The sequence below is a fragment of the Asparagus officinalis genome, chromosome 7, assembly GCF_001876935.1.
Source record: "Asparagus officinalis chromosome 7, Aspof.V1, whole genome shotgun sequence".
Classification (NCBI taxonomy): Eukaryota; Viridiplantae; Streptophyta; class Magnoliopsida; order Asparagales; family Asparagaceae; genus Asparagus; species Asparagus officinalis.
Genome location: NC_033800.1, coordinates 150,553,108 through 150,577,739, shown reverse-complemented (window position 1 = coordinate 150,577,739; position 24,632 = coordinate 150,553,108). Strand labels below are relative to the sequence as shown.

At 38.3% G+C, this 24,632-nt stretch overlaps 2 protein-coding genes and 1 long non-coding RNA gene across 8 annotated transcripts in view; all 3 read right to left on the bottom strand.

Annotated features, from left to right (window-relative positions):
- On the bottom strand, nucleotides 1,302–5,103 carry LOC109850321 (putative pentatricopeptide repeat-containing protein At1g03510). The gene is given in 3 exon segments (XM_020420322.1): nucleotides 1,302–1,437; nucleotides 1,439–2,941; nucleotides 4,475–5,103. Coding segments are annotated over 2 exon segments (1,284 nt in total). The 5' UTR covers nucleotides 2,630–2,941; nucleotides 4,475–5,103; the 3' UTR covers nucleotides 1,302–1,344.
- LOC109850323 lies at nucleotides 5,451–8,682 on the bottom strand. 6 transcript variants are annotated; one of them, XR_002249398.1, is made up of 7 exons: nucleotides 8,521–8,682; nucleotides 8,190–8,297; nucleotides 7,721–8,069; nucleotides 7,502–7,605; nucleotides 6,914–7,148; nucleotides 5,632–5,756; nucleotides 5,451–5,545 (listed from the first exon to the last, which is right to left on the bottom strand). It is a non-coding gene; the product is annotated as an uncharacterized LOC109850323 (long non-coding RNA). The 6 variants fall into 6 exon arrangements; XR_002249399.1 differs by having other exon boundaries at nucleotides 5,451–5,756; nucleotides 7,721–7,833; nucleotides 7,924–8,069; XR_002249401.1 differs by having other exon boundaries at nucleotides 5,451–5,756; nucleotides 7,721–7,875; nucleotides 8,004–8,069.
- The window catches only part of LOC109850768 (NAP1-related protein 2-like), a 27,010-nt gene continuing 13,457 nt past the window's right edge, over nucleotides 11,080–24,632 (bottom strand). Inside the window, exons 3-11 of the mRNA XM_020420839.1 lie at nucleotides 19,736–19,858; nucleotides 19,588–19,638; nucleotides 19,352–19,423; nucleotides 19,137–19,250; nucleotides 18,991–19,052; nucleotides 13,172–13,232; nucleotides 12,579–12,635; nucleotides 12,344–12,400; nucleotides 11,080–11,483 (exon numbers count right to left, since the gene is read on the bottom strand). Coding sequence (XP_020276428.1) covers nucleotides 11,433–11,483; nucleotides 12,344–12,400; nucleotides 12,579–12,635; nucleotides 13,172–13,232; nucleotides 18,991–19,052; nucleotides 19,137–19,250; nucleotides 19,352–19,423; nucleotides 19,588–19,638; nucleotides 19,736–19,858 — 648 coding nt within the window. The 3' untranslated portion in view covers nucleotides 11,080–11,432. The remainder of the gene's footprint in view (nucleotides 11,484–12,343; nucleotides 12,401–12,578; nucleotides 12,636–13,171; nucleotides 13,233–18,990; nucleotides 19,053–19,136; nucleotides 19,251–19,351; nucleotides 19,424–19,587; nucleotides 19,639–19,735; nucleotides 19,859–24,632) is intronic.

Sequence of the window (24,632 nt, the reverse complement as noted above, 5' to 3'; positions counted from 1 at the left end):
TTTCAACCAGTCGGACATACCGACACTCCTAAATCGACGCGAAAGACGGTACCGGTCGACCCTATAATCGAGAACGACCCTATTTAGGGCATTCGAGCACTCACTGGACATTTCTCAGAAACGACTTAAAAGGGATATTCCCTACTGTCGACTAAATTGAGGACTCGACCCCGGCCTCATGCCTCTCCCCCAGAGCATATGTTGACATCTTAGTCCACTTTGGATAAGCCTTATCCAGATTTTGGCCTGACAGATCTCCATGACTTGTCAATTCAATCACTTTCCAGAAAATACGGAGGCACTCTCTCCCATAATGAAATGACTCCCCCTCCAGACGCCAGTCGACATCTGTAAAGCGAGGGACGACTCAGTATGCCCACATGACTTCTGCCACACTCACAAGTCACTTCTTGGATATCGCGGAGACACCATCTCCTATGCTTGAAATGCACTTTACCCCTCTGATCGCAGCCGATATCTGTAAAACGGCGGGGATGACTCACCTTCCAGCTCATAACTTTGTCACCGCCATTTCTGCATGGCCGGAAAAACCAAATCTGTCATGGACATCCACTCTATATATGGAGGTTGTTCACCATTAGAAAGAGCGTAAGCAAAAGAAAACTCTCGAGCAAAATTTAAATCTTCCTCATGACCTAGACCTGAGAGATTGATCATTCCAATGCACATAGCATAAGCACCACACAGTTCTAAAACTCGCTCAAATGCTTAAGTCATCATAACTTGACCGTCGGAGGAATTCCACGCTGGGAATCAGTCCCCGTCCTCTTGCGGGTATCTTCTTGTCGTAGTCAGTCTAACATTCAAACCCTCGGTTCAAGAATTGAGGCATTAAATCTGAAAGGGGACCGAGCCTCAATCATCCTTCATCACCCCGCAAGCTCCTCTCTGATGAATTAATTAGTGTTGATATTGAGCTATATATAGAGCAAAAAACTTATGTTCAACTTAAGTGGACATCACCAAAGTTCTATCCATTGATGAAACAGTCTCTTCATATCGATGCACGCGACCTAGGTATCATCAATATGATAGAAACTTGAGTGATGAATCCCACTAAGTTAACAATAAGTTTTCTATATATATATATATATATATATATATATTATATATATATATATATATTATGATATGTTGTTGTGTATGTGTGATGTGTGTCCGTCGCGGGGGTGGGGGATGTAAGACTTCTCAAAATCACCCCTTACCAATATACTTACAGAAATAACTTCAGAAGGCTTCTCCAAAATGTATTGAATTGGGAAGAGCGGAAGAGAGACTTATATATATAAGTCACACCTGTCACAGCTCCGGGATCATGAATGACTATATACCCAACTGCCCACCAGGACTTCTCTTCAAACCTCTCTCCACCATCTCCCTTCTCACCTCTCTGCCTCTCTCAAACTTCCCGCCTTCGAGTATGCGCTTCGGCCAGCAATACATAATTCCCCGCATTCTCGGGCTCTAACTCAAACAGCACTCTCCCTGCAATCTCCGCGAGCCTCACTTCTCCGTGACTCCTACAAGCCCCAAGAAGAGCCCCCCAAGCCTTTGCAGTTGCCTTCACTGGCATCCTGTCTAGAACCTCATATGCCTCCTTCAACCTCCCTGCTCTGCTCAAAACATCAACCAAACAAGAGTAGTGATCGCTGCTCGCTTCAACACCATATTTATCAGTCATAATGTCGAAATATTTCAAAGCATCATCGGCGAATCCTGAATGGCTGCACGCCTTCAATATGCCAAGAAACATGATACCGTCAGGCTGCACTTTTTCCGTTTCCATCCATCTAAAAACAGACATCGCAATATCAGCATTGCCGTGAAACGCATATGCAGAAACCAGGGAGCTCCACACCACCACATCCTTATCTTTCATCAGATCAAAAATTCTGCGAGCATAGACCAAGCAACCACACCGTCCATAAGTTTCAATGAACCCACTTCCTAGTTGCGGGTGTGGATAGATACGGCCTCTGACCGCGAACCCGTGAATCTCTTTGATAAAACTCAATGCACCAAGACGGACACAAATAGGCAAGAGGGCTAGGACGGTGATTAGGTTCGGAGCCAAACCCGACGCCCTCATCCGCCTGTAGAAGTGAAGTGCTCGATATGGCCCGTCATCCTCCGACTCAGAGAGAGCAGCTACTATCGAATTGTAGGACGAAGCGTTGGGCTGTACATCCATCACCTCAAAAATCTCCAGCGCGCTAGGCGTGTCGCTCGATCTGGAGTACAGGGCTATCATGGCGTTCCATACGACGACGTTCCGTTGGGGAGATTCATCGAACGCTTGACGCGCGTGGGCGATGCCGGCACATTTGCCGTGGGAATCGACCAGGGAGGATGCAACGAACGGGTTGGGGAGCAGGCCGGCCTTGGTGGCATGGGCATGGATCGAAGCTACGGCGTTGGGTAGACGGAGGGCCGCGGAGGACTTGAGGGCAAGGGGGAAGGCGAAGGGGTCGAGGGTGAGGTCGGGGGAGGAGAACATCTGGGAGAAGAAGAGGAGAGCCTGCTCGTGATGGCCTCGGTTCACGAGGGAAGTTAGGTGTTTGGTTTGTGAAAGTAACCTTCGGAAGCTGCTTCGGAGGGAGCTCATCATGGTTTCGTGGGGCGCATACGCCGACGAGACCTTTTTTTCCCACGATCTCTCCGCGTGTCCTTTTTCCTCGGAGAAAAGACTCTCATAATATAAAGTCTTTCACTAGGCACACTCCTATATATGTTTTGAACACGCGCTGCCTCGTCTCCGTGCAGTTCTTCAGCTCTTTGCATGTGAGTCCCGCATATATATAAACATCGATCCGTTTAAGAATTTTGGGTTCTATATGAACTCCATTTGGAGTTTTCTCTTCGAAAGCCCTTTCTTTGACTATTATTAGTCATCCAGTGTTCACATCAAATGCAATGCTATCTGTTGTCAAGAATGATTTATATTGTAATTAAAATCTCGGATGATCAAACTAATTTACGATTGGTTGCTTCTTTGAAAGAACAGTATTCCGGTCATTAGTTTCTACGTTTGTTCTAATTTACGTGACTGACATGAAAGAACAGAATTCCGGTCATTAGTTTCTACGTTTGTTCTAACTAGTATGCAATACGTGCGTTGCACGTGATGCATATTAAGAAACAACATGAGTAAAAATCACATATTGAATTCAGATGACGAAGGAAATCAAATCAAATAGGAGTAATCTATCTAAATCCTTCAATTGGTTAATCTGTATTCAGATGACGAAGGAAATCAAATCAAATAGGAGTAATCTATCTAAATCCTTCAATTGGTTAATCTGTTTTTTTTTATTACAAAAAAGATAATGCATATACATAACATTTTGGTTAATCATTCAATTGTCATAATCCTTCAATTGTCTTGATAACCCAGTTACCCTATTCGATTATACGATGACTTCCTTTACTCAACTTCTCTTAATTACCCATTTTCTTAAATCTCATGAGAATTTCTATAAACAACCAAAAATGTAAATCTCCATAAATCCGATTATCTTAATCTACTCAAAAGAATGTGATAGGAACTACAGATAAGGTGACCATGTCTATTATTTCAAGATGGCCACATGATACAGCTGACTGTGATCAACCCTCGCAGCGAGCAAATTCTATGCCACCCAAAAAAAAGTATTATTCTACGGATATCTTTATTTGCTCTTCTAACACCTTGGTCCTTAGTCATTGCTGACAATTTACTAATTCCTAAAACCAAAATTTGGTGATAAAAACATCCCAAACTGTACAGGAGGAAAATCATCATATTTGCAGCTGCAACTAATCTACTAAAAAGAATGTGATAGGAACTATAGATAAGGTGACCATGTCTATTATGTTAACATAATAGAGCATTTCAGGATGACCACATGATACAGCAGACTTTGATCAACCCTCTACAGCGAGCAAATTCTATGCTACCCAGAAAAAGTATAATTCTGTGAATCTCTTAAAGTCGATAATAATAATAAGTATTAGTTCCCTAGTGAACAATACAAACACATGGGAATGATCTCAAAATTGTTAAGGCTCACCAAAAATTTTCAAAAGTTTGAAGTTTCCATGCTACATATAATAGATCTATAACTGGCCTCCAAATATATAACAACTCCATGGAGAATTCCAGATGCCAGGCATCACTATTTATCCCACTTTATCCAACAAAAATGTCCTGCTTCTAATTCCGTTGATGTAATTGTTTAAGTAGTCATGTAAATTTTACGATCATACTACAAATAGGAATTTCTGTAGTTCATCTCATTAAAGAGCCCATTAGAATGTATAAATATGACAAGAAATGCCAATGCACTGAGATTTATTATGCACTAAGCGATCTAATGCTCCCAGCGAAAAGGGTTTGAATCTGAAGTGAACATTATTATGTTTGAAAATAAAAATGACACACTGACTAAATGGAACGCAAGTTCCATGAGTTTACCTTCTTTTTTAGCGCTTGAATTCTCTTATCAATATCTTGGCCAACATCCTCATTTTTAGATGTCTCGAATTCTCTTATCAATTCTCATACGTAGCTCCCAATCTCGACGACAACTTGAACCTGCAAGTCACCGCAACCGTCTCAATGAACAACCTAGGCACCACCGCCATCAGACTCCAGTTCACCGCCCTCTTCCTCTGTAACTGCAGCACCCTCACCAACATCATGGCCACCAGCTTCCCCGATCTCCGCATCGCCCCCAGACAGTGCAAGCAGAACAACTGGCTGGAGCCCTTGTGGTCCGCAACGGCCTGAACCAAACCAAAGACTTCCTCGACCGCACCCAGGACTTCACCCATGGCTCCTCCTTTAAAGTAAAGTCTGACTTCGTCACCTCCTCCATCGCTGAAGGCGACTGGGAGAAAAGATTCACCTTCATCAACAACTCCCTCAGTTCTCAGACCCTCGCCGATCAGCGACCAGTCTCATTTACCATGTCAATGCTACCCATGGGTGGAACAATGGAGGATGTATCAGAAGGAGTGATACCATTCCTTCATCGACAAGGAAACTTATACAGTATACAATACTTTACGGGATGGTTTAGAACCGATGACCAGTCAATCCAGAAGCATTTGGATATGATGAACAGCATATCGGTATTTATGTGTAATTTCATTACAAGCAACCCGAGGCCTGCTTATTACGGATACAAGGACATCGATCTGGGGAGGAACAAGAGCTATAATGACTCTAGGGTTTGGGGGGAGAGGAATTTCAAGGGGAACTTCGAGAGGCTGGCGAGGATTAAGAGGGAAGTTGATGCAGGGAATTATTTCAGGAGTGAGCAGAGTATCCCGCCTTATAATTCATGGGTAGGGGTTTCAGCGTCGTTGCCGTCGCCGACCTCGAACCCTTTGAGCGTGACTCTTCAGTTCTCCACCGATGCTTGTATTTGCACAAACAAAGTCTTTGACTTTGCATCAACATGTACACTGCAGGTATTGGTGATTTAAATAAACAAGTTTGGTTTTGTATTGTTATTGCGTTCTTCAATCGATGATCCTGATGCTGTTCCAAGACAAGTTGAGAGTGCTGTGAGTGATTTAAATAAAACGAGCTTGCTACTTCTGCTGCTGAAGAAACAGATATATTACTTATTTGGTTAGTTACTGTTTCCACATTTCCCAATCTTTGTATATCAACAGGATTCAGTTTTTAGTTTCCCAGATTGCGCTTGATCCAAGTCTTTAGCCTTGTCATCTGATGAAGCAAGAGTAGCCTGAAAATCAGACTGTTTGATTAGATATTCAAAGAAACTATTGGGATATAGATGGAAACTCGCATACATTACTGATCATGAAAGATAAACATAAATAAAATAATAACATGGGTAAAAAAAGCAGTCGGATGATGAATAACCTCTCAATCTTCAACCTCAGATGGCCTCTTCGTGAGTATTCTGCTAGTCTTATCCAACAACCCAATAATAAATAGCCAACAAACATCATGCATAAATATATTAACTACATTACATGAAAATTTCATACAAAATATTGTCTGCTCAGTTTCTTTTACAGAACAAATATTTCTTCCATCAATTTTCTACATGACCTTTCAAATTGTGAGTCCTGATTCAAAAGATCCAATCCTTGCATTTGGCTTTGTTCTCTACTTATTTTCATGCACCTTTTACTTCAGCCAATCCTTCAGACAACTTATGCTACACTATTATGTCAATTGAATAATTATTGAATTCTGCTTTCGCATACCAAAACGAATTCTCAAGGGTTCTGTACTGAATAGTGCCCAGAGACGGATACTAAGATCAAAGAAAATGCTATTACAAATCAACATATCTATCTCTACACTAACTCTAAACTCTGAAGACATGTATATCTTTTCAATTAGTCATACTTTTCTATTTCTGAAGCTTCAGGACATCATAGGATAATTGTAACACCACTCCCTCAATAACTTCTATCATTATTGGGTTTCTCATGTGTCATTAAGGCTTCATCCTATCAGGAAAATATATTAAGAAATCTCAAATCTACAGTAACGGAGCAAAATCTCTTTCCCAGGAGCACCATCAGAAGTCCACAGAAATCCTATAGTACTCAGAAGACAAAGTTGCAACGACATATTTTTTATGGCTATGATTGTGATGTTGGTGATATATCCTTATTAGTTACACATAATTCAATAGCTTTCCTCAATTCTAAAAATTTTACCGGTAAATCCCATCAGCATACTGCGAAGGAGCATGCAGAAACAACACCTAACATGTGGTACGCTAGTGTATAGCATTTAAATGTAGTTAAGAATATCAATCAATATTTAATCTCAATTGGCCTCCAAAATCTACAGTTTAGTTTTTAGAGGTATGAAATTTTAAGAATTATTAAGAGCATCAGTCAAAGATCTCTCAAATTTTACCTTGCCATCTCAGCTCGCCTCTTTGCTTACTCAACAATCTCAGTATTTAAATGTAGTTAAGATTATTATTTTGTCGTGAGCTGACTCTATTGCATCAACACTTGGCTTGTGACCCCCATATTTGTTTACCAGAAAGTTCCTTGCAGCTTGAATTTCTTCTTCAGATGCCTCTCTACCGATTCTAAGTCGTTTATAAGGGTCCTTTACGTCAATCCTTGGAAAGACACCTGAATGGCTGAATCAACAAAGAAAGATTAAATATTATTGTCGTCATATTTATATTGGTGTAAATGGCTTTAAAGAGAGTAAATGATGCAGATACAGATCAAATATTGGTGTTATCATATTTATATTTGCTTCTTCTGATGGATATAATACAAAATAGTCTCTAACTGGTGACCCAAGTTCTTTCGTTTGCATAGGATATTGTCATTGTGGTCTTATTAGGCTAGTCTGGCTAAGAGAAACTGTATCACTGTTTGTAATACGCATATACTTGATAGCACATATCTCGTAAATAATTGTGCATGATGTTCGTAACACCAATATCAAGCATTCATGAGAAACTAAAAGAAAGAGGGTATCTACCGGTTGAATCATCAGCCATGTCACCAAATGCAGCATATACGCTGCTCTTTATCCTGACGGGTCTTCCAACCGAAAATTTGCGAACTGTCACGGCCAAATATTTCCTACAGTAATGTAGTGACCCCAAGGAACTCAAGTAAGAAGCTTGTCGAATGAAATCATCAAAATAAAAATAAGTTAAAAAGGGTTTGGAGAAGCAAATGCCATTATGCATAGTACCTATCCGTATGAGATAAAAAGCTCAACTTCAGCTTAATGAACCCATTAGAAATCAAGGACGAAGACCCAACAGAGAAATTAGAACATCTTGCTCGTGCCGCGTAGCAGGATATCTTTTGGGAATTAAACGTTAAACCAGATATAGACATCTCAGACTACATAATGAGCACAAAATGGAAAAAAAACTCAGGTTTTAGCTTTACTTGAATTTAGGAAGGGCAGGGGGTGGATTTTCATTTTACAAATTACATAACGATGGCATCATCATAGCGGTTAAAGATACCTCCTTTGTGTTTGGAGAGTTCAGCCTCAGTCGCCATTGACTATTCGGAGGTTATATCTTTAAACCCTATATCATTTAGATCAAACGTGAGCTATAAATAACAATGGAAGCCCAAATTTATTTTTCTATATTATTAGAATGCCCAAACATCTATTTTATATATGCAAATCACCAAAAATTATTTACCAAAATCAGTGAATTTCCTCCTTGGCAAGTGCAGACACTCCGCATAATCCCCTCCCTGACCCTCCGTCTTGTGCAGCTGAAGCACCAACGACCTCCTCATCACAATCCCTTCACAACATCAAAATTTCAAAACCAGAAAAAGAAAAATTACAATCGTGCCATCAAGAAGCATCAAAATCGAAAGAAACACTAACCAGACCCCGAAAAAGAAAAATTACAATCGTGCCATCAAGAAGCATCAAAATCGAAAGAAACACTAACCAGACCCCCTCGGGAGAAAATCTCTCCCCACGTGCCATCAAGAAGCATCAAAATCGAAAGAAACACTAACCAGACCCCCTCGGGAGAAAATCTCTCCCCATGATGCTCTCCAGAGAGAGAGAGAGAGAAAGAATGAGAAAGAGAGAGAGAGAGAGAGAGAGAGAGAGAGAGAGAGACTGACGAGGGATTGACGAGACCATCCCCTTTCTTGGAAACGAATTGGATTCAAACGAGGGGGGCGCAGAAGAAGGATTAAATGAGGGCCAGAGTTGAGAAACGGAAGAATCTGAGAAGACGTAGATGGGGGTGGGGGTTGCGCAGTGGGGGACAGCCATTTGTGGTGGCGATGGTGATCAGTCGATCGAATTGTAGAATTTGTGGAGTCGAGGGATGAGCAGATATTAGAACGGTTAATCGAGGGAGATGAAGAGGCAGATGTGCGAAAGAATTTAGAGAGATGTCGCAGCTGCAGTTATTGAGAAACGAAAGAATCGGAGATGAAGAGGCAGGGGGAAGCGGTGGAGCTGAGAACGATAAAAGAGGGAGAGGAAGAGGCAGATGAAATAGGATAGGCCATTGCTTTTTAATTAATTAAACCAGTAATAACAATTAAAAATCTTAATAATTGTAAACATTGATTCAATGGGATAGAAATATAGGATAAATTTATAATTAAGTAAGTTGATAGGGTCAAAATGGTCATGTAAAAGTTTTGACAATGGTTTTCTCTTTTAGAAGTAGTATAGATTTACTTATTGTTTTCTCCAGCTACTAGATTTCACATTTTACAATGTAATTTAATTCTGGTGAGAGATAACTCAAAGTAATTGATTGCATATGAATATTTTACTAGCTATACCATTTTATTTAAAGGTGAATAATTCTTATCAACTGAGGGGTTGCTTGTTTCATTCCCTAAAGATATGGAAAACAAATTTCTAGTAGTAAAATAATTGAAGCAAGCACAACAATAAATTCTTATAGCTCAAAATTGATCTTATAGCACTAATTTGGCAACAGATTAATAATACATTGAAGAATAGTCATAAATAGTGAAATATGTTTCCATACGCTCGATCCAATCATCAAGCCTCCTAACGTCGACAATCCCATCATAAATAGGAATCTCAACTCTGAAATCAATCTTCAGATTCTGGTACCATTTACCCCTTAATAGGGAACAGTCATGACGGCCTCGACCTCCTCATCGGAATCTGAATTCTCACTACCTCCATCGAATTCTACAAGCTTCTTCTTGAGCCCCGCCAAAGATTCACCTTTCTTTTCACCTCCGTGGATGAGATCGACGAGCTTCATGAAAGTCGAACTGATTGTCTCGATCTGTTTTTCCATTGCATCAATACTCGATGAATTGTCGCTTACTATCATCTTCTTCTTCCTTGATTCTGGACTTCTTCCAAAGAAATAAGAATCTCGTCTATTTTCTTGTATTGCGATCGAGTAAGGACCATACATAGGTTACCCCTTCACAAGATCTAACCGCTCTGATACCAACTTGATACAAGTCGTCGTGCGAGCACATTTGATCACGGAATTATCAAAAGTGGGGTTTAAGAAGAAAATAACAAAACACAAGAACAATTCAATTTGGCGAAGGAAAATACATTATCTAGATTATAAAGAAATAAATATTACAAAATCTCTCTTTCACAATCTCTATAGAATAAAAAACAACTTCCCTATCCTCTTTAAACTCTGATCTCCTGATTAGAATCTCTCCTCCCCCTTTAGAAACCCTAAACAATCCTTATTTATAGGTTAAACAACGTTGGTGACAAATGGTAATTACCCAAGTCAAACCTAACTAGAATTCGTCTCAAAACAGAATCCAAATCGACCTAGGAAAATTCAGTCGGTCGACCGACATGCATGATTCGGTCGACCGACCAGAAAGCCGTTTTCTCGACCTTGAAGGTGCATGCTTTCGGTCAACTGGGGATAATCTTCAATCGACCGACATTGCTTCATCGGAGCTGTTTCGCCAACTTCCTGATTTTCGTTGTTTTCCTACTTTTGACCATTTTCGCCGCTACCGACAACTCCGCCCATGATTTTATTCTTAAGCTACCATGAGAATCATCTATCCTCAAGCTCCCATGAAGATCACTAAGTCCCCGAAGCAGAAAAAAAGATACACCCGTATCAATTGTAGCTTAGGAAAGCAAACTACAAAAAATTATTTTCTATTAGGTGTGTAACCCAGAAACAGAGGTTTACTTGGTATGTATTAAAGATCGAACACGGACTCCGTCACGGGGATCCTTGTGCCTCGGCAAGATTTTCCTCATTTTTACGGAGGGTGGGGACTTCGGACCCTCATCAATCCACAAGCCTGGGTGTAACGGGAAGAAATTTCATATACATAAAAACAATGCAGATTCATATACTTTCGTTGCACACAACATTCAAAAGACTTTTTAAGTTGCAAAAATCTAGGAGTTAGTTTATACCCAGGGGCAAGCAAAGCTTAACCCAAAACGTGGACAGGAGGAGCAAGCACAGTTTGAGCCCCAAATTCTCTTGACGTTTCACAATCCACAAGCTAAAAATTAATTGCTGCTGTCACAGAGAAGGATGCAGTAAGATGATAGAAGAGCATGAAATTTAACACAAACGACTTTCATTTAAAATGCTATAAATTAAAGTGGGGATTACAGAACATGGTCCAAAATAAGGAAAGCTGACGCTTAATGAATAAGGAGCCTTGCGAACAAGGAAAAAGGAAAAAAGCGGGGGGAAACAAAACAAAACAGAAGGCAATCCTCAATTCTCTACAAGACCAGAAGGCCAAATAAAATTTCTCCGTGAAATGACCCTTTTCATTTCCCAGTGAAAATGTGGCAAAAACTGAAGCCAACACCGAAACTCCTTGAAACTTTTAACTTACATTATACTTTGCCAGAATTTGAACGGAGTTGATTAGCTATGGAGAGTACAGTCCTTGAATGAAATGTTTCTCGGTTATTCTTCATCATCTTCGTCATCATCGTTCTCATCGTCATCACTATCCTTCTGCCAACAAAAATTGATTACCGATTCATTGAAACTATCAGGAGGAATTTACAAGAAGAATAAAATCTAGAGCGTATCAAATCCACCACAAGCAAATATAAGCTCAAGCATAAAATAAAATTCAAAGCTGGTGTACAGAAAAAAAAAAGACTTGATATCAACACAGGACCTATTTCCGGACAATGTCGATCTCAGTCTTTGGAAATATTAGCTTCTCTAGTCAGGATTCAGGATCTGTCTACTTTTTTAAATACAAGACAGTATAATTTCAGATACAATTGGATATATCATGGAAGTGCGGTTAAACTCACTAGAATCAATGCCATATGTCAACTCGACATTAAAAAATACGCATGAACCGGTTGAACTCCTAAGCAGGTCAAGATAAGCAATGAAGTAACATACATACAATTTAGATAGTAAAATTTTAGTAGGTAATGACTACAAGGAAGTCACCAAAAAACAAAAAGATATTGTTCGTTATATTATTTATTAATGGTGTGAGAACAAATCGGTGAACGAGGCATCTTGATTTGGATAAAAAAGATTCCATTTATCTAAGTCAAATGCGAACTGGAATAAGCAAATGGTTCCAATTGAGCATATTTTACGTGTTTAACTGATAAAAAAAGATCATGCATAATCTGGAATATAGAGGAAGAGATTCCTACGGAAGAATTATAGGAAAGAGCCTATATAAACACTTTTACACTATATGAAGACGGGAATATAAGAAACATCTCTCAACCAGAGAAAACAAGGAAGCCGATAATAAGCAAACAATTACATACAGGGAATATAAGAAACATCTCTCAACCAGAGAAAACAAGGAAGCCGATAATAAGCAAACAATTACATACATTAAGATTCTCATCATTTACCTCATCAATGTCTCCATCGAACTCCTCATCAGCTTCCTACACCAGTGAATCACATATATAAGTTATATTTGTAGAAAAAGAGTGATTACTATAAATTGGTTACATTGCTAGATTGGACATAGGCCAAACCTTCTACGCTTTAAGAAACCTTTCCCTCAGCCAATTGCAAACATGTCAAAGAAAAAGAAAGAAAACTGAGGGCAAGAATACTCACATTATTGAAATACCTCAAAGGGCTGGGCCATAGATCTTCTTTTATTAGCTCTCCTACCTGTATTTTCACATTCAGATTCACTTGATGAACAAAAAATTGAGAAGTGAAAAAACTTAAGATCTGGCCATTCCTCCACATAACTGACTTAATTAATTGGGGGTAACTTCAGAAACCGATACATTCAAGAAAATAAGAGGAAATAAATCAAGTAACAGAGAATTGTGACAACAGATTGCAGATAACACTACCAAAGAAAATCAGGTTTTCTTCCATATCAGATTAGAAGCATAAACAATGTTTGATTTATGTGGAAAATGATATATTGGTTAATTTGTAATTTTGTAGAATGCAGCTGAACTGCATTAATTTCTCACATAAAAACAGGCATTAGCAGTAACCACCAAAATTCGAATACTTCTGTAACATTATAGTTGAAAATCAAACATAAAGAAGATAAACGCAACAGATTGTACGCACTATAGTAACTCATCCGAATCTAAAGTATACAATTATATTTCTCATCTACTACATCAGGTTTCACCAAGCAAATCAGAGGAAGTTGCCCACGTTGTAAAATGTAACTCTGAGTTTACCTCATCAAAAACTCCTTCTAAAAAGCTTTTATCATGCATCTCTCCGAACCAGCTGAAGAAACTGCATCAAAAAGAAACATAAAAATGAAAACATAGATGCATGTAAAACAACCAAGCATCTTGAATTTAATAGTCTAGTTTAAGCACAAAACCAAATGAATCATGTATCACTAGCAAGAAATGGCTATAAAGAATACATATGCTACAATACAAGAGAAACGGAATAATTGAAGGGTAGATGATATAACTAATTTGATTCCAGTTTCCAATATAACTCCGCAAAATTTATTGAGATTTTTGACAAGCACTTGGTTAATATAAAATTGTTTTTGTCATAAGTTACATTTTGCACTTGTCAGCAGTGCATGAAAACTTAGCAAAGAAACTCAACTGAAAGCCATGAATAACAGAAATTTTCAAGTATGCATAATCAATCGCCATTTGGTTAAAATGGACAAAAATTGTGAGTTATAGCACATGAAAAGTAGACATTTTAAAATATGCATAATTATTGTCATTGAGGCAAAACAGAGGAAAATGGCCAAAAAACGAGAGCTGCCCATGAAAATTGCAAATTTTGAAGTAAGCGTAAGTAACTACCGTTTGGTCAAAACAAATGAAAATGGTCAAAATCATGGGTTAGTCTGGGGAAATCGTGAAATTTTAGTCGCACGGGATTACTTGCCATTGCATCGAAATAAAAAAATTGACAAAATGTGAGTCAAGCGTTAGACCATGCAATGTATTGTCATTGAGGCGAAAAGAAGAAAAGGGATTAAAATCATATTTTGAAGTATGCATAAGTGCACAAAATTATATGTTATTGGGTCGAGAAGATAAAAAATTGAAAGAAAACATGGGTTATAGTTCATAATAATTATTATTTTTTAAGTATGCGTAACTAACATATTGAAACAAATGAAAATTGATAAAATTTATGGGCCATGAAAATTGCAAACTTTGAGTACGCCTAATCTAATGCCATTTCGTTGAAACAGACGAGGGAACAAAATTGTTGGGTTTGCCCATGAAAATCGTTACTTTTGAATCGCATGTTTATGTATTTTGCCATTACATCCAAACCAGCGAAATAGACAAAAAACAGGGGTATAGCCTTCAAAAATAGCGAAGTTTGAAGTATGCATATAGCCTTCAAAAATAGCGAAGTTTGAAGTATGCATACTTATCAGCCGTAGAGTCAAAACAAACGAGAAATCACAAAAAATGTGGGATATAGCCCATGAAAACTATGACAACTGAGGTACGCATAACTAGTGACCATTACATTGAAATGCATGATAATGGACAAAAATCATAGGCTATATAACTCATGACAATCGCGAATCTTGAAGAAAGAAAACCCAACTGTCATTGGGTCAAAATAAACGAAAATGGACAACATATGTGGGTCCTATGAAAATTGCTAATTTTTAAGTATGTAAATTAGTTGTCATTTGGGTCGAAATGAATAGTTGACAAAAAATAGGGATTATAATCCATAAAAATCACGACTTTTGAAGTATGCGTCATTAATTGCTATAAGGATGAAACTATTGAAATTTAACACAAGTCATAACCCATGAAAATCATTACTTTTGAAGTACAAATAATTAATAGCTACTGCGAGAAAACGACAAAATAGACAAAAATCATGGTTATATCGCATGAAAAATGTGAATTTTTAAAGTACACCTAATTAAATGCCATAGGGTTGAAAAAGACCAAAATCGATAAAAAACAATTAATTGTCATAAGGTTAAAAAGCACGAAAATGACAAAAAATCTTTGATTATAGACCATGAGAATCATGACTTTTGAAGTATGCCTAATTACTTGTCATAAGATCGAGACTATCTAAAATTGAAAAAAATAATAAGTTATTGTCTATGAATAATTTTATTTCAAAGTATGTATAATTAATAGCAATCAGTTCGAAATGAACGAAAATAGACATGACTTATAGCCCATGATTTTGTGAATCTTAAAGTACACATACTTAAATGTCATTCGGTCGAAAAAGAAAATTTTGGATAAAGTTCATAGGGTAGCCCATTAAAATCATTAATTTTGAAGCACATATACCTATTTTGCCCTTGGGTCAAAAGAATAAAAATAGATAAAAATCGTGGGTTATTGCTTGCAACAGTCATGAATTTTGTAATACACATACTTATTTATCATTAGGTTGAAACGAACAAGAACCAACAAATTTTTGGGTTATTGCCCAAGAAAATCGTGAATTTTGAAGAACACACGTAATAGTCATTGGTTCGAAAAACAATGTAAGAAAACCGTGAATGGTAACTCATAAAAATCACAAATTTTAAAGTACGCATACTTATATACTATTGCATCCAAACAATAAAATTTTGTTATAAGGTTAAGACAATCTAAAATTGATCAAAAAATACGGGACAAAAATTGCTGGATATTGCCCATGAAAATTTTCTTTTTGAAGTACATATAACTAATAGAGCTTGAGTTAAAAGAACGAAAATAGAAAAAAATCAAAAGTTATAGCCCATGAATATTGTGAATTTTATAAAGTATACCTACTTAAATGTCATTTGGCCAAAAAAGACAAAAATGGATAAAGTTCATGGGTTAGCCCATGAAAATCGTTAATTTTGAAGCACACATACTTATTTTATCATTGCGTCAAAAAGAATGAAAATTTACCATAGTCATAGATTATAATGCATAAAAATTGTGAACTTTGAAGTAGACATAACTATTTATCATTAGGTTGAAATAATCAAAAATGAATAAAGATTGTGGGTTAACCCATAGAATCATGAATTTTGTCATACACATACTTAGTTTCCATTGAGTCAAAATAAATGAGAACTAACAAAAATTGTAAGTTGTAGCCCAAGGAAATCGCCAATTTTAAAAAACACGTGAGTAGTTTTCGTTTAGGTCCGGGAAAAAAAAGAAAATGGAAAAAATTATGAATGATAGCTCATAAAAGTCACGTATTCTGAATTATGTATATTTTTATGCTATTGGATTGAAACGGTCAAAAATTGAAAGAAAACATAGGTTAGCCCACAAAAATGATTAATTTTGAACAAAGCATGATTAATATACATTCGGACAAAAAGAACTAAAATAAACATAAATCATGAGTTAACCTATGAAAATTGTGAATTTTAAAATGTCTAAATAAATGCCATTACGTTAAAATATACCAAAGGGGTAAAATTCTTAGGTCAGCCCATGAAAATCATTTAGACACGCATACTTATTTTGTCATTGGGTCCAAATGACCAAAAATTGACAAAAACTATGGGTTATATAACCTTTGAAAATCACAAATTTTGAAGTATGCATATTTATTCACCATCGAAATAAACAAGAATTCAAAAAATGTGTGGGTTATAGCACATGTAAATTGTGAATATTGAAGTATGCATAATAAGTGATCATTGCATTGAATGAACGACAATGGACAAAAGTCATGGGGTTATATTGCCTACAACAATCACAAATTTTGAAAAAAGAAAACAAAACTATCATTGAATCGAACAAATGAAAATGTATGAAAATTATGGGTTGTAGGCTAGGTTACTCGGATACTTCATCTAAACTCCCATGTCTGTATCCGTAACTGTGTTTGTATCTGACACTCCTTGGACACGTATTGACTATATGCATACATTTTTAGACATATACTCAATTATATAACACATGCTTTAGTTCAAGATACTTATGATACATTTCTTGAATGTATATCGTACACTTCGCCTCACTCATTGGACTCAGGAAAGGTTTGTTTTAGCACATAACTAGTTCATAAATATGATTTTAAGGTGTCGTTTGAGTATCTAGTTCAAAAAATGAGCAGTTTTTTTAATTTATAACCTACTCAAAGAAACATAAAAATAGTAAAAAGATTTTATTTCTCCTAACATGTGAATGAAAAACAATATTTGTCACATGTAGATTATTAATTTTAATATGTATGTACATAGCTGTGTCCCCGTATCCTAACTTTTACATTTTTGTTGGGTCCTGTATTCGCACTCGCATCTTTATCCGCACCCGTATGCGTGTAACATAGGTTGTAACCTATGAAATTTACTAATTTTTAAGTATGCATACTGATTCCATTGGATAACAGAAGTTGGGAAAACAAGTGTCATGGCCTATAAAAATCACTAATTGTGAAAAAGGTGCAATAAACTGTCATTTGATAAATAAAAAAAGAAAATGTAAAAAGATCATGGATTGTAGCCCATGAAAAATCACGAATTTGAAGTACGCATCGTCAACTTCTATAAGGTCGAAACAATAAAAAACCGACAAATTTTGAGTTATACTCATGAAAATCATTAATTTCTAAATTCTTTAAACCAACACCATAAGGATGTGCATGTCTATTTATACTTTTTAACTATTTTATATATGTTCTCAAGCCTTAAAAAGTACTATTTATAAATAAAGTCGTTTGGCATATCCCTTTGATTACAGAAGAAATTCAAGAAAACTAGTCTCATAATCCAAAAATAAATCATTGCTAAGGCTGAAGATGTTGTACCATGCTGCTAGTCTCAGAATCTATAAGACCAAGTTATCATCATGATGTTGCCTTATCAAAATAAGAGTAATAGTGACATAGATTAGATTAAAATTCATGATGAACCTAAATCAGACTGTTAAAACATATTTCAATCAGAAACAAATTCAGACAGAAGCCTTGACTAGGACTCGCTCCACATTCTTAATCGATACCTCCTAATAGAGATAAGAGCAATTAAGACATAGATCTGAAGTGATTGAAATAAACCTAAACAGAACATAAACATCTCAGAGAGAATCCTTTCATGTGAAAATTTCTTCCTCCATGCTCCTAACTTGGACCTAGTGGTAGTAGCATGAGTTGCTTATCTCAAGTTATAACTATTTTTCAGTTAACAAGCACCTGATGGTAATTATGACTGCATAGTTGGACTTTCTACTAATGCAAAAGCAATTTCCCAATTAGAGATACTACTCGGCTTTGACAGATTGATGTCACATCTAGTAACATGTGACTATATGGTAACCAAAATAATAATCTCGACTTAATAATAATCCTCGACTTATGATGCCATTAGAGACTTTAAAATGGCATTAGGCAAATACTTTAATGGAAAACAATAGCCCAAAAATTTTGGTGATGCATGAGTTAGAAGTATTGGATGTCTCTATTATGGTCATGTTAACTGACACTCCAGATTAATAAAGTTCCAACAAGTAAATCCAGAAGTGAGTATCCTCATCTCAAATGTAGTGATTAGTGGAAGAAGAAATTTTAACAAAACAATGTTTAGGAAGACTATGGATCCAAGTTTTGCAATACCCACTAGCAGCTCCTCCCCACCAAGTTTTAAGCAGTCACAGTGAAACTAGATGCTAAAAGCTTATCTTAAGCTGATGCCTGATGAGGATGGATAGATCTGAGTCATCAGACTAGTATGTCCAAATGCCAAGCATGACTTCCTAGCATTCAATAATATACCAAATAAAAAACTATTGTTTATTAAATATTGTCCACAACAATCTTGTCCACAACAAAAATATGATACAAACTATCCCACTCAAAACTAAACCAATAATGAGGTGATGAAACCAGTGGGAGTAAAAAAATAAACATGCCAGGGCTCGGAAGTCAACTAAGGGACCTAAATGAAAAAGAATGTTGATTATATGATGCATTGCAAATTGATACAAGCTTTCATGTCTGGCGAGTTAATGAACTATGCCAACATGGAAGTAATTTCATAAATTGGTACTGAAACTGCCGAAAAGAACATCATGCAAAACTATGGACTAACCTTTCTTCAGTTAAAGGCCGTTTGGACCCCTTCTCATGTTCCACACCATTGGGGATACTCTTCTGGAAAAGGGATGTGTATTATTAGTTCGATATGTTACCAAAGAAACAATTTGTTGTAGATAATCTAGGATATGACATGCTTACAATGTCCTCCTTCCATGTAATTTTTGTTCCAGTTATGTTGGGTGTTCCTTCATCATCAAAAATGTATGTCTTTTCAAGTTTTGTTTCTTCAAAATAAGGGTTAGCAGAGAAGTTCTGGTCATTAGAAAATTGGAACAAGTTAGTACAAATTCTAGATCACTAATGGAGAGAATGATTAACAAAGACAGTAAAATAAACTGTCAACGAGAACTTACAAAAGTAATGGTATAGCCTGACTTCACATCCTTTGAATCCTCCACGTCTAAGGAAATCAAGTGCTTGAAAATCTATATCAAGAAGACTAGGCCTCAGCATAAACCAATTAGTCAAAATAGCAAAAAGGTTGACATAAAGCTGAAAGGAACAAAGATTTGGATAGATTAAAAAATTCTAGGAACGGTATCAATATTATGTAGCAATCTATTATTACTACAGGTGCATTTTGACAAACCTTTTGATCTTCCTCAGTCAAGAGATCTCCAAGTGCAGGATGACTAAGGAACTGCAAATATGAATATACAGATTAGACGAATGACTTACAATAGCCACAAAAAAATCCACATGACTGCAACCCTATTTAGAAAAAAAAATTAGATTACCGCAGTCAACCAAAAGTCCGGAATAGATTGAATAATCTCATTCCTTCTCTTGTATACAGGCCTACGAATCTCATTATACTTCTGCTCCACCTCCAGAACTTTGTCACTGGCTTCTTCATTAACCTGTCAAATATAAATTATATTAGCAGAAAGGAAGGGGGAAACATGAAGCAGTAAGGCGGAATCTTTTTTCTTTTCATAATTACTACTCTCTGCTTCAGTGCTTTCTATTACACAGGCCAGAAGAATACTGTGTCCAATACCAATCATAATTTCTCCAGACTAATTCATTTTTTTATTCACAATCTATAATTACCTCTACTACTTTCCTTGTGAATCTAAACAAAATATTAGATAAATAAAAATGGAAGATTCATAAAAAAAATAACTAGGGTAGAAACCACCTTTATAAAATAGGATGCTTTTATACATAAACCATCTCTGAATGTCTATTTGTATGTAAACCACCTTCAAAGTAGGTTTGTGCTGCAATCAAAGATCTCCCAGACAAATTTCTTACTAAAAACCCAAAGTACCCTTTAAAACTCACATACAAGGCTCGATACCCATTTTGCTAATGTTTAGGTCTTGTTACCATGTACCTTGAACGTGAATTTTTAAACTTATTTTGGGTTTGTCTGTGAAAATTTGACTCGGAGGTGGTTGATTGCAACACAAACATACTTTAAAGATAGTTTGTATATAAACTGAAACCCAAAGGTGGCTTCTGTATAATTAACCTATTGTAGGCGTCAAAAAAATGCTAATAGATATCCCAAACATAGAGAAGATCACTCAAAAAATCACAAGAATTGATCTCATACTGTTTTTGGAAAATCAAGACAGGTATGAACTGTCTCGCCAGCGAGACAGACTTTGTTGTCTCGCCAGCGAGACAGACTTTCCTGTCTCGCCAGCGAGACAGACTTTGCTGTCTCGCCAGCGAGACAGACTTTGCTGTCTCGCCAGCGAGACAGACTTTGCTGTCTCGCCAGCGAGACAGACTTTGCTGTCTCGCCAGCGAGACAGTATTTTACTGTCTCGCCAACGAGACAGTGTTGAAATGGTCAAAAACCACCTCGATAATTGCCCTACACGTGTCCATTAACTGCCAAGGGACGTGGGAAACATCTTGGGCGAAAATCACGTGAATAACTACCAAAATAACGGAGTTTGAAACGTGGGAAGACAGTTAAAAACGAAAACTGTCAGAATATTCCACTTCCGAGACAGCATTTACTGTCTCGCGGGCCGATACAGCAAACACTGTCTCACTCAGCGAGACAGTAAACACTGTCTCGCGGCCATAACGTGTTGTTTTGTTTGAGTTTTGTGCAGTTATTACCCCAGAGGCTATAAATACCCCCCTAGGATCATTTCTGACGAGGATCGAGCATATTTTCGAGCAATCCAGAGCAGAGAGAGCAGATTTGAGTTTTCGTGCAACTCCTTGAAATTGAGCTTTGACTTGATTTTAAGAAGAACGACTATCTTACTTTGATAAGATATCGTTTCAAATTCTCACTTCGATAAACGAAGTCAGAATCATTAAACCCCCTTCACGATCTGTGATTCAGCGGTCTACGAACCAAAGCGTTCCCGGCACAGGCAAAGTCCCACAAGAACAAGAATCGATAGACGATTTTTTGTGTTATTTTCTCAAGAGTTGTAATTTTTGCTTTGTTGTGTAGAAAAGGTCTTATAAAAAGACTATTTCTTTGAATTTGTTATAATCAAACGGAGATATAATGAATTCCTCAACAGAACCAACTTTTGGCGAAAACAAACTGGCGACCACAGTGGGAGCCAGCGGCCTCGCTATCGAGGCCACGGTGTCGCAACCGATCAAGATCGTTGTCAATGAAGAGATCGAATACGAGTTCGATCAGGCGAAGTTTGAGGAGTATTTGTCGTCCTCATCCGCGAAATCTTCCTCGTCTCGCAAATATAGGAAGATTTCGTCTTCTAAGAAAACTTTCAAGTCTGCGGTTCCAACGGAGGCCGCAGGTAAAGATTCTTGCCCGATCGTCGCTAAGGAATCTGCCTGCAACATCCCTGCTCAAAACGACTCTACACCCATTACGGAGTCGTTGATTAATAGCTCACCGGTGCTGACGAAGAGAGCTCGTCAGAGACAGTGCCAGCGCCGTGCTCGTCAATTGGCTAAGGCCATGCAACAAACCGACGGGGTCCATTATTATGCGGACCTAGAGTCGAGGAAACAGAAAATAACTCAGTTGCCTCAACGGTAAAATAATCATATTTCTGCACAGCTTACGACGGAGGAGTGGATCCTCATCAAAAGGGCCCGTTCAACCCTTAAGGAATGGATACAAAGGCGTCAGGCGAAGGCCGCCCGCGCTCGCGCTCTTCGTCAACAAACCCAAGGAATCAAGAAGGAGACGGTGTCTGAAAAGCCACCGAATAACCGTAAAGTTTGGGTTCCGAAGGCACCACAAACAGCCGTTCCGGGCCCGTTTAATGTATCACCAGTGAAACCATGGGTTAGTCCAGATTTATCAAAGTTCAAGATCACAATGGCGGATCGCCTCGGTCCTTCGGTTGACGAGCGAGGCAAAGCCCCAGTCAAAGAACAATCAGATCCAGCGAATAAACCCTTGGTGGTTTCTTACGCAGGGGGTCGTAAACACCCTCCTGTCAGAACTGCACCAGTCCAAAACGAGAGAATACCAGTTCACTCTCGTTTAGGACCTATGAAAACTCCACACCCCCATGGGGGTGTATTTAAAAATTTAACCTTGGATCGCTCAGTGGCGACAACTAGTCGTCCTGTGCATGTTAACAAGGTTCAGAAACCACATATAGGTTGCTCAAATCACAATAATGATGAGCTATACTATCAGAGGAATAATTCAAGAAAAAGGATTGTCCGAGAAAACGAGTCTCATTGCGCTTGCGAGAGACTCATTAAGGCGGTGCTGACAGAATGCGGATGCTCAAAAAATGATTCAACAAGAGTCTCCGTATTCCAAAGGCTTTCCAATGAAGCGTCAAGACCCAAAATGAGACGTTTCAACAAGAAGAAACCCGTAATCCGACAAGATGAGTTCCCTGAGGTCACTATCAATATGACCAACAAAGGAAAGCAAAAGTCGATTAACCACGACCCTGATTTTTCTCCAGGAGGGAGAGTTGAGCGAGGTCTTTCTCAAAGGATGTCGCGGTTACAAAGAAGAGCCAACCGACGTCGAGACTACAAAAGGATGCACGAAGGGTTATCTTCAGATGAAGAACTGTCAGACACTTGTTCTGCTGTAGCTTCAGACAGTACCGCATTCAGTGTAGGGCGAGTCAGAGAATCATTCGCAATCACACCGGATCAATTGGCTCACATACTGCAGGAAGCGTTGGCTAAACAACGCGAAGAAATTAGAGCTGAATTCAAAACCGAGATGGAGTTGACTATGCAGCAGATGCGAGATTTGCAGGTTCAGCAACACCAACCGGAATCAAGCCAAAGAGCAGAATCCAGCCGACGTAACGAAGAAGATGAGACTATCTTCGACGATCCTCCTCCAGATAAAGACAATTCCGGAAGCGGTCCGACCAAGTCATCCACTCAACCTCCACAGATCTACTTGAAGAAAAGCGAGGAAGAGGACAAGAAGATGCACGATCTTGAGAGCAAAGTCAACGCTCTGATGACGGCTCAGGAAGTGAAGAAAACGGGCATTCCATACCCGTACCCGAGGGAGTGGGACCTGATTCCTTATCCCCAGAAATTTAATTTGATTAACTTTACTCCTTTTGATGGCAGGGGTTCACCCACTCAGCACTTGATCTATTTCAAGTCACATCTCAGCGTAATATCCGGGAACGAAGCCCTGATGGTCCGGTCATTCGTAGGAACCCTTCGCGGGCCTGCCTTCGATTGGTACCGACGCCTTAAACCTGGGAGTATCACTAGCTGGGAAGATATGGAAGGACTGTTCCTCACCAATTTCTTCGACGACGACACAGAGGTCTCTATTGGCACGTTGTTGGACGAGAAGCAGAAAGATGGGGAGTCGGTTGATGTTTTTGTCAAACGATTCTGGGACAAAGCATTGAACTGCAGAGATCCACTCACAGAGGAATTTATTCTGCAAACATGTCACAATAACTTGTCGCTGGATGTATTAGAGGTCATGGGGGTTGTGCCCTCTAAAACTTGGAAAGAATTGAAGGTGAGAGGTGAGCAAGCTGAACGCTTTCTCAAGAGAAGGAATTTCGAGAGAGGTCAGCCACCGGCTAATAATCAGAAACAAAATTTTAATCCTCGAGGTAGAGGAAGAGGGTCCGTAGCCGCTGTGGACGCACATCAAATGTCACAACAGCCGCCGCAACAACAACCGCAGCAATCATCCTTCTAGTTGGCACCAAATCAGAATCAACAGCCTCCGAAGCAGTTTAAACCTTCTGAGCCTAGATTCCCGAAGGAGTATTCATTTAAAGATGATGAAGTTCCAGTTATCTTCAAGTACCTACTGGATAACAATAAGATCAAGCTTCCACCGGTCACAAACCAAGAAGAAGCAACGAAGACAAATGACCCAAAGTATTATGCATATCACAAAAGGGTCCACCATCCCACTAAGGCGTGTTATGTCTTGAAGGACAAAATACAAACCTTAATCGATGTTGGCATCGTGACACCGAAGCCGAAAGAGAAGAAAGTAGGTGCAAATGCGGTGTCTATTAGCTTCGGATTAGTTCCTTTATCCTGGTTTCAAGCCGAACCGGTATCAAAGGTCAAGATGCAAACCATCAACGATGATCCTCATGGACAGCGCCAAAAGGGGCTTGTATCTCACACAACCCCCAATGGCGAAATCCTTTGGGTTCATCCGGATTTGCTTGAAGATGAGCAATGGACGACATCCACGTCGAGGAAGAA